This window comes from Prosopis cineraria, unplaced genomic scaffold, assembly GCF_029017545.1.
Source record: "Prosopis cineraria cultivar Desert tree isolate PC_DT_omini unplaced genomic scaffold, ASM2901754v1 PC11, whole genome shotgun sequence".
NCBI lineage: Eukaryota > Viridiplantae > Streptophyta > Magnoliopsida > Fabales > Fabaceae > Prosopis > Prosopis cineraria.
In genome coordinates this window covers 21363747-21374430 of record NW_026555342.1, presented here as the reverse complement: position 1 = coordinate 21374430, position 10684 = coordinate 21363747, and the positions used below count along the sequence as shown (strand labels likewise).

At 26.3% G+C, this 10684-nt stretch overlaps 1 protein-coding gene across 1 annotated transcript; it reads right to left on the bottom strand.

Annotated features, from left to right (window-relative positions):
• Nucleotides 1-853: 853 nt before the first annotated feature.
• LOC129284779 (peroxidase 19-like) lies at nucleotides 854-5105 on the bottom strand. The gene is made up of 3 exons (XM_054920256.1): nucleotides 4726-5105; nucleotides 4413-4607; nucleotides 854-1511 (listed from the first exon to the last, which is right to left on the bottom strand). The coding sequence occupies exons 1-3, from the start codon at nucleotides 5017-5019 to the stop codon at nucleotides 936-938; spliced, it is 1065 nt and encodes a 354-aa protein (XP_054776231.1). The 5' UTR covers nucleotides 5020-5105; the 3' UTR covers nucleotides 854-935.
• Between the last annotated feature and the right edge of the window lie 5579 nt (nucleotides 5106-10684).

Sequence of the window (10684 nt, the reverse complement as noted above, 5' to 3'; positions counted from 1 at the left end):
AATTTGGAGGAATAGAATGAATTTGGGAAAGGAATTTCTGTTTGGACTATTGGAATTAAATGCTTAGGATTAATTATAGTTAATTTGCCTCTAGAACAAAAATATACCTAAATGACCTAAGTAGTTAGAAAGCATTTGAAATTAATGCTCTTAATCTAATTTTGGTAAAGAATTGTTGGGTTAGAATTAAGAAGGATTTTGGATAATCAGAAGATATTCAAAATTAATTTTTGTATTCCAACCCTTAAAACTAAAATTATAATCAATTTAATCGATAAGTTGAGTGTAATGAAGCAAATGAGGGATTAGAACATTAAAATGCTTTCCCAATCATTTATTGACTTTTGAGTGCTTCAAAATCTTAGTTGCTTTCTTTACATTTTTTTTATTTTAAATTTGAATCATTCACTATTATAGTTTGCTTGCTTAATGTGAATAAAATTGAAAATTTAATGCCTATTTATCAATTTACTTAATTCACTAAAGGATTGTCCTTGATTTGTTATTAGCTATAATTGCAATTCGTACACTTGCCATGTTCCTTTGATTTTTGTGTGCATCATTAGTCTACAGCAAAATTGTACCAATTTTAAAAAAAATATTAAAGTGACATTACACTTTTTAAAACGTTAGGATGTCAAATGCACTTTCTTGGAAATGTCCGAGGCATATTTGCACTCTAATCCTTTTTTTAATAAAATCATCAGGTTAACTTGAGGGTTTTTTAAAAAAAATAAATAAATACCATCAAGTAGTGTGTCCAGAAGCATTAATATTGATTTGAAATCCAATAAATGCTTTATCATGCAAGCACCTAAATATGACAAATAGAGACTTTAATTCACATGAAATGAGAAACAAAATCCTTAATATATGAACGCAAAGCAGAGAACAACTTCGCTCTTTTCATGTGTACGTACTACATTGAATTATAGTCAAACATGTATACTACAATCTCTCCTCTTCTCTCCATGCTTTTTCCCTCTCTTCACCTTCACTAAACTCATTCTCTCCATTGCACTCGCAAAAGCTTGGAAAAACTTCTGCTTATCTTTTGCCAAAGCTTCGACCAACAGCTTCGTTCTCGGATCTGAAAACAAAGCTTGATCTGAGGCTAGCAAGCCCATCTTCTTCTGCAAGTTCCCATAGTAGGCATGGTCGAACAGGAATGGAGTAGTGGCATCAAAAGGAACCACAGCATCTGAACCTCCATAGCTGGGGCAATACATCCTCAATGCATACATGAGTTTCGGATCCATGTTTGGGTCGGGTTGGCCCCTGGCCTGGTAGTTATAGAGCCGGGTCACGAAGTGGTTACAATGGGCAAACCCAATCGTGTGGGCACCCGAGAGAGCAACCATCTCTTCTAGGGTTAGGCCTTTGGAGGTGAAGAGCTTGATTAGTTGATCAACGGTGGAATTAGCATGAGGAAGATTGTTTCCAACCCTTGAAGCCATTGATATTTTTCCATCCCATCGACCCTTTTTTACTTGGTAATATGGCCCTCCTGCCTGTAATTACATTACGAAAATTAGTATTATTAATTTGTGGGTTTTTTGTTTGTATAATGGAGCATTTGAGTGCAATTACTAATTGGAAATGAAATTTGATTATTCAATGTGGTTCAAATTTTACATAACATCATTAGCATTACTAGTTGAAAGAAGGGAAATAAGAGGGTGTTGAGAGGTAATAATTCTTATTATATAATTGTTTTTAATCGAAGGTTTCTATGTGTTATAAAAGATATACATAATATGTATATTATTTATTTGTTGCTTTTAAAATAACGTGACTTCTTTTGAATTTAATATATTAATTACTCCCTCCATTAAAAAATATAAGATATTTTTTAAGAAGTTTGATATTTAAAAATGTAAGACATTTTTAGTCTTTTGAGGTGTAATTATTGTTTTTTTTTTAAACTGCCCTTATTGATGAATGACTTTATATTTATTGTAAAATATTTAATAGAAATAAATATAAAAAAATAGGATTAGTTTAAAAGTAGGTAACTATTTTATTGAGATAAAATTTGATTAAAAATATCTTTTATTTTTAGACGAAAAGAGTATATGATTTCAAATAAATTATATGATGTAAAAAATATACTATTTTTAATTCATAAATAATACAATTTCAAATAAATTTTATATTATATTTTATTATAATATATATATATACATGAGTCAATATATGCATTGACGTATAAAACATAGATCTCAAGACACGTGTTCACTTATCCCAAGATCTAAACTGAAACATAATAATAGTTGGTTAGATTGATAATAAAATAAAAGTGATTTAAATGATGATCAATATTTAATATATTATACTTCCTCCATTTAAAAATATAAATTATTTTTAATAGAATCTTATCCCTTAATAAATTAAATTTTATTTTTAAAATAATCTTATCTTTTTATATTTATCCTTATTAAACACTCTATAATAAATATAAAATTATTATTAACATGGATACTTTTAGAAAAAATAATAATTATATCTTAAAAGATTAAAAATGTCTTATATTTTTAAATATTTAACTTTTTAAAAAATATCTTATATTTTAAACGAAGAAAGTATAAAGTTTAGAACAACTCAAAGCTACTTTTTTTTTTTTTGGATACAATCAACCTATATTATACTATATACTAGTAATGAATACTACAATTTTGTATAAAATATTGGGGGAGGGACAAAATAAACAATGATGAATGTTTGATGGTTGTGCCAAAATAATCCAAAAGTAAAACAAGAATAGGGCTGATTTGGAGGAAACTTTAGCTAAGAGCCTAAGGCCCCAATTAATCATTGTTTATGACAATAAGTTACTGTGAACAATATTAATAAATAAAATCCACTAGTATTATTTTATGACACAATCCGCTCTCTGCTGCAACTGAAGTTTAATATTAATTAGTAATTAGTACATTAAGGCCAAGTTGCCTTTTAATATGAAGTTAAATTATCATAGGATTATTTAGAAGGGGCATAAATTAAAGAATTAATTTTTCCTTTTAATATGAAGTCAAATTATCATAGTCTTATTTAGAGGGGCATAAAGAACTAATTTATGACCTAAATTGACATAAGTGATTTTGATTTTTGAACAATCTAGAATCCTGACCAACCTTGACCAATGTGGAACATATTGTCTTTTTGTGTTGTTTTCCCCAGACAGCGAGCACATAGAAGGACTAAATAAGTAATTATATACCAGAAGCCTAACTGTTTTTTTAGTTATTTGTCTTGGTTCAACTAAAACTTTTTACTGTCTCTTTGGTTTTGTTTCCACTTATTTACTACTCTCATATTTTTATTTGTAACTTTTAGCAAATTTATAGACTAATTCACTATAAAATTTTTTTCCCTTATTTTATATTTTCCAAATGTTTTGATACTTTTAAATTTAATTCAATCTTTTTAGTCTTTTAATTCTCCCTTGTAAGATTAAGAACGGAGAATGCATGAGACTGGCAAATAAAAGTTTCTCATGAGATTAATTTGTAAGAATAATCCTTACAAACATGGTTAAAGTCATGAATTCTGCTCTAACAATCATGATGAGTTTTTTGGACTAATTGGTTAAACTTTTTAATTATATTGAATAAGTTTTTTAAAGTACTTGTACATTTTGGCTAAAAAAAAGTAGTAATTAAACGCAAATTAAGAAATAAAATTAATAAATATAAGAGTATTAGTCATTTTGCCAATTTTACCCTTAAATCTTAATAAATGTTGTTAAATAATAATGAGCATTTTGTAGATATAACAGACCAAACCAAACAAACAGCTTAACGTTTATTATATTTTACATTATAGTTAATTTATTATATTTGTTAATAATTATATCATTATATGTCAATGATAAATTCATTGTAAATTTTTTAATTTTAATAACAAATTCTTTGCATATCAATAATAAATTTTTTATATGTTGATATGAACCAGCTACACTCTCAAATTTTAAAAAATTTGGTTCATATTTTCTAAGCACAAATTTTTTTCAACTAACAGTCCAATTTATCCAGTAATAAATAAGGATATAACAAAAAACTTTGATAAATACTATTTTGTACTTCCTTCGTCCAAATTTATTAGACATTTTTTATTAAAATTATGCATACTAATAAAGTTTATTAAATTCACTTTAAGATCTTTTTTATTTAAAACACCAATATAAATTTTTAAAAAATACTTTTCATTTAATATAATTTTATGTGTGAAATATTAAAAAAGAGAGAAAATATAATAAAGAGGAATTGAAAAAGTATAATTAATGAAACTTTATTTTTATCAAAATATCTTATATTTTAAAATTTTTAAATCATATAAAAGAGTAGTTCTACTAAAATACATATTAATTTTGATAAGCGAGTAATAAAGAGATAGATGGATAGATTACTAACCAAATGAACAAAATCTCTGGCAGCGATGGCAAGAATATCAGCACAAGACACAACGCCTGGGCACTTACTCTCCACTAATTCCTTCGCCTTCCTCACTGTCTCGAACCCTTCTTCTCTCAGATCTCTGTTCTGCTCCGCCTCCTTCTCCGCCTTCCCTCCGCCCTTCGACGCCACCAATATCGACGCATCACAACCCTACATATACACACACATGTACATAGCCAACCCCATTATTCAACAATCCTTCACTACTACTTCATCGATCAATCCACATTACCAGCAACATCGAATATTGAGATCAATATTAGCTTACCTCCACGAAGCAGTCATGGAAGAAGAGGTTGATGGTGGCCGGAGCAGAGACCGGAGTGAGCTTGAACTGCTGAGAGGTGACGGCGCCGACGAGGTTTTCAATGTCAGGGCAGGACTTGGAGTAGTAGTCGACTGAGAGCTGGCGATGATTACTACTACGACGGCGGGGATGGCCGGAGGAGGAAGAGTTGGTCAGTGATTGGGAGGAGCAGAGAGGCTCTGTGAAAATGGAGAGAAGGAAGAGACAAACGAATAGAAACAACAAGGACGAAGGAGGAGGAGGAGAGAGAGACATGGGTCTGGATTGTGGTGTGTGTATGGTTGGTGAGAATGTTGAAGAAGACGACGAGGTTGAGACTGAGTTGTGAATGTTTGTTAAGAGTGATGGGTTTGGAAATATGCAGCTAAGAAAAAAATTTGAGGTAAGAGAGACCCGTGAGTGTCAGAGAATATAATTCGAAGAAGCGAGGGGGCCAAAAACAAAAAAAACAAAAGAGAAAATAAAGAACTCAATGAAAGGAAAAAGAAGAGTCGCTTTTGCTTTCACGTGTACTGATGAGTGTTGATTGAAATGGTCAAGTTGCTAGTTAAAAGGTTCATGATCTATAGTTAAATTAATTATGAACAAAATAATTTTTTTTAAACTAGTAAATACATTAATTCAATAACATACCAGTTCAATTGATTGGGTTGGCTCAATCTTCGCTACAATGTTCCTATCTATATGTATACTCCTCTGATTTTATTCATAAAGCAGAGAAAGAATATTTATTTTGATCATATTTATAAAACATTTCAATGATTATTATATTTATTTTTACTCTTTTGTTCCTATTCAATGTTAAAAAGATTATTAAATATTAGAGTATTTTATTTTTAGAGTAAGTATATTTAATAAAAATAAAGATGAAAACTTGTTGAATTTTTAGACAAAATTAATGAGGTTTAATATTTTTTTTATTCTGATGAAAATATTAAAAGTGACTTATAAATAGAATAAGAAAAAATACATCAGTACTCATTAGAGAAAATTGATCTTCTTATAAATTACTATGTAAAAAAGTTATTTTCTTTCAATTTTACCTTTTTATAATTTTTCATGAAGAGGGTAAAGGATTGCATGTGGAAGATAAAATGTTTGGACAGATAGATAACAGGAGGAAGTATTACTGCCGATCAAAAATATAAATACAATATATTTAATTTTTTTAATGAGTTAGATGTTTAAAAATATAAAATATCTTTAAATCTATCAAAATATAATTAATGTGTTTTTTTTAAATTATTCATAATAAATAAATTATTTTATATTTATTTCAAAGTAAAATACCTTTATTTAATAATTACAAAAATGATATTGATTTAAAAACAATTAATTAGTTTATGGGACAAGATTTGATTAAAATGTTTAATGAGAGAGTAATTTTTTATACTCCTCCTATCTCAAATTATAAAATAATTTTAAAAAAGTTTTTTTATTTTAAAATATAAGAAACTTTAAGTAAATTAAAAATTCATTAAATGCTTCAATTTTGATATTATTCTTCCTTTTTTATAATTAATTTTTATTTTTTAATATATTAAATGATAAATATTTTTAAAAATTTATATTTTTATTTTAAAAATATAAGATTATTAAATTTATTTAATAAAATTTATTGATATGTAAATTTTTATTTAAAAATATTTTATAATTTAAAATAAAAAAATTATTTTATTTATTTATTTATTGTGAAAGTAAGGGGCTTTGAAGTTCGAGGACATTGAAATTAGACATGTAACAGCATAGTGCATCCACCTGAGTCAGCTCTCTGACATATCGTTGTTCATAGATCAGAGATGTCATGCGCGGTTGACTATTGTCTGCCTCTTCGGATTGTTATTCAACAAAATACAAGCCAAGTTTAGAGCCGGTAATTCAGGCGGGCCGGACTTATTTGAATCGGGCTTAATTCAGATCAGGCTTATTCGGATCGGGCTTAAAGTATCCTACCCCTTCTAAAAAGCCCATATAGCCAAGCCCGGCCCTAACACCTTTGGGCTTCGGGCTTATTCGGGCTGGCCCGAATACCCAAAACTTTTTAAAAATATTTTTTCTGCATTTTTGAACCAATTTTAATTTTTAAATAATTCTATTAATCGTAAAATATTATCTTAATTTTAAAAGAATAAAATAAAAAATAATTTATCAACTTTGTATTTAAGTAGCTCTGTTATTATTTTATTGTATTATGTATAATTTATTCATGAATGTTTCCTTTACTTGTAAATTAATGTCTTAATTGTTTAAATATTGCTCTTATCATAGTCATATATAAATATTTTATATATTTTAATTAAATTATATTATTTTAATTATGATTAAGCTGATCCCAATTCAATCACAGTTAGACTACTAACTTAAAATTATTATTTCAATTAGTTCAAAGTTTTAAATAACTTTTAGGTAAATTATACTTTTCATTTTTATGAATATAAAAAAATTGCCATCATTATATTATATAAAAAATTATTTAATTATGAGTAAAATATTATTTTTTTTGAAATCACTTTTCTTTAACTTTTTATATTGTTTAACTCTTATATAAAAGGAATTCTTACTCTAGTTTACTCTTAATTTTTAACCAAATCTAGCATGGACAATAACCAAGTAATTATTCAAGAATATTATTCTATTTATTATGTTTATCTAGTAGTAGAGTCAGAAATTCGTGCATGCCTAAATTTTATTTTTAAAATTATTTTCAATTTTATTTTTACTTTAAAATTAATTCTCTTAATTTATAAAAAATATAAAATTATTTTTTCACATGCAAATGATTTATAGGACTCAAAATTTTTTTTAACAAAAACTGGGTCTTAAAATATTAAAATCAATATTAAAATATATTTTAAATATTATTTTGAGATATTTTATTGATTAAAAATAATAAAAATATGAAATATAACTATTTTAATTTTTTTAAAAAAATAACTACATTAAAACACTTATATATATAGTATTTTGATATAAAATGATATAAAATTTTAAAAATTAATTAATTTTTATCATATTTTATATATTTTTTTAAAAAATTATTTTTTTTCGGGTATTCGGGCCAAGCCCGAACCCGATCGGGCTTGGCCCGAATTTCCTCGGGCCTATTCGGGCCGCCCGAATAGGCCCGAACAATAAAAAAATAATTTTTTTTCGGGCTTGGCCCTAAATTTTTCGGGTGGTTTCGGGCTGGCCCGTCGGGCTCGGCCCAAATTACCGGCTCTAGCCAAGTTATTATGAGGCAAAATAATATAGACAAATAATCATGGTTCAGCTTCAAATATCTTAGACACAAAATGATAAAAAAAAATATAATAAGAAAGAAGGGTTTAGAAAATCTAAGCCCCAAAAAAACATAAATGCAAGTTACGAAACATACTCCCTCCATTTAAAAATATAAGTATTTTTAATCAAATCTCACCTTCCAATAAAGTAGTTATCTATTTTTTAACTAACTATATCTTTTTATATTTAATTCTATTAAACACCTTATAATAAATATAAAGTCATTATCAATAGAGACACTTTTTAAAAAAAAGATAATGATTACACCTAAAAAAACTAAAAAAGTCTTACATTTTTTAACATATAATTCCTCAAAAAATGCCTTACATTTTTAAATAAAGAGAATATTTAAATGATATAAATAAATAATTTAAAAAATTGATTAATTATAATAATTATCGGTTAAATATGAAAATTTTGACTAAAATTCCCTAATAATTAATCCTTAATTTTTTAAAAAAATTAATGAAATTATCATTAAATGAAAAATGGAAAATTTTTTTGGCCAAGAAAAAATATTATTTTACTTTAAACAAAAAAATAAATCAAAGTTTTGATTGTATTAATGAAAGGGATTCCAAATCATTGAGGTATGAAGTACTGTATTTTTCAAAGTAAAATAATAAATGAATAATATCCATTTGATTTAATTAAATTTTTATATTTACATTGTACAAATTAAATTTAAGAAATCATATTAGTAATAATTTATAAATAACACAAATTATTACTCCCAATAGTCTTTAATATAAATTAAAATCTTTTTACTTGATCCTAAGCACGACCTATTTGAGAAATACCTCTATTTTTTTTTTATACAAATACTTCCATTTAATTTATCTCAAACTACAGAAAATTGACCCCACTTACACTTCTAGGAAAGTAATTTTTCAAATATATTGCCATTTTTTTAAAATTTTCAGATTGTTAACTATTTTAACTATTTCCACCTTAATTAATTCACATAAACTCTATTAAAAAGTATTATTTTAAAATACGAGTATTATAGATTAACACATTGATGTTGATAAAGTTGCCATAAAAAAAAGGAAAGTATTCAACCTTGCAAATCAAATTGCATTGAGCCTGTTTGTTTTGTTGGCAATTGTGAGAGTAAAATCATAATCTGAATCGTGTTCAAAAATATTATTCTTAAAAATTATTCCTTCACATCGGATTGATTGCAAGGCAACTTCTTATAATTAAATAGATTATTCCTGCAAAAAGTAGAGACACAAAGCAACAAAAATTTCCTAAATAGACTTAAGCATTACCAGCATTGAAGCAATGTTATAGAGGAGGAGAGAGAGCCTATCTTAAACGTTCATTTAAAACATGTGGCAAATACTGTCTTTTATATCCAATATCTCAAAATTGGGTAATAAAAAGACATTATAGGTTACAACATAAATTTATTTAAAAAATAATTAATATTATTAATTTATAATAATTTTTTTGAAATATTCATTAATATTTTATAATATCCAACATTTTTTGTTTTCAAATTTTTTTCTATTTTTAAAATAAAAAAACTCATTTTAGTAAGTTTTTGAATTTAAATATTTCTAAAATCATCTTTATTTCTTGTTTTTAAAACCAAAAAATTGAAAATATATTATAGTTGTTTTCATTTTTTTTCTAAAGCACACTACATTCAACTATTAGATATTGCCTTCAATTGTGACTATTATAAGCCATCATTATTAACTACTAGTGACTATCACTATCACTCAATTTTTTTTAACTATTTTCAAATTAATATAATCAAACATATTTTCCTTTTGCTTTAATTTGTTCTACATAAACAATTCTAAAGACTACACTACAAAACTGCATTTAAAAAAAAAATTGGAACACTATCAAACAATCCCTAGATGTGTGTAGTGGTAAATATTCGAAACAAAATCCATAATGATCCTAAATTTTCAATTTTTTTTGAAAAACTTTTGGCTGTTCATTGTACAGAGATTTAAGACTCACTGGAGAGTTTTTTTTTTTTTTTGGGAGTGGTCCCGACGTAAAGAGAGATTTTTGTTTGAAATTAAACCTCATTAGGTGTAAACAATTAAATTAGTTATTTGTGAAAAACAAAAGAGGAAAAGGGTAGAGTCCAATGATGCAATCGGCGCTACATTGATATTGTGTTAAAAAATATGAGTTTGTGCTGATTATGAGAATCATTCACATGGGGTTTTAATTACACGTAATCTTCTAGTACATACGATTCGATTTGACGTTTGACTATTATTAACGTGTCTCTCTATAAACAAACACAGTAATAATTACCGTCGTTCATTTCAATAGGACTGTATGAATGATTAAATGCAATTGTTGTCTCGATTGTATTAAGATTTAACTTTAGTGGTTAAGTTGATCGAAATAAAACCTATCTTTTGTTTGATTTGCAACTGAATGATATTAATTGCATGTCAGATAATTTAATATGGTTAGTGTTATATCATCATCTCCATGGGCATAGTTACAAATAAAAGGACTAATATTGCAAGTAGGAAAGACTATGGGGACCTGAAGCAATGAAAGTAAATGCAGAAATTAATAACAAAATATAATAAAATTATAGGGATCATTTATTACGTTTTATCTATTTGTAATTATACTTTCATTAAATATTATATAT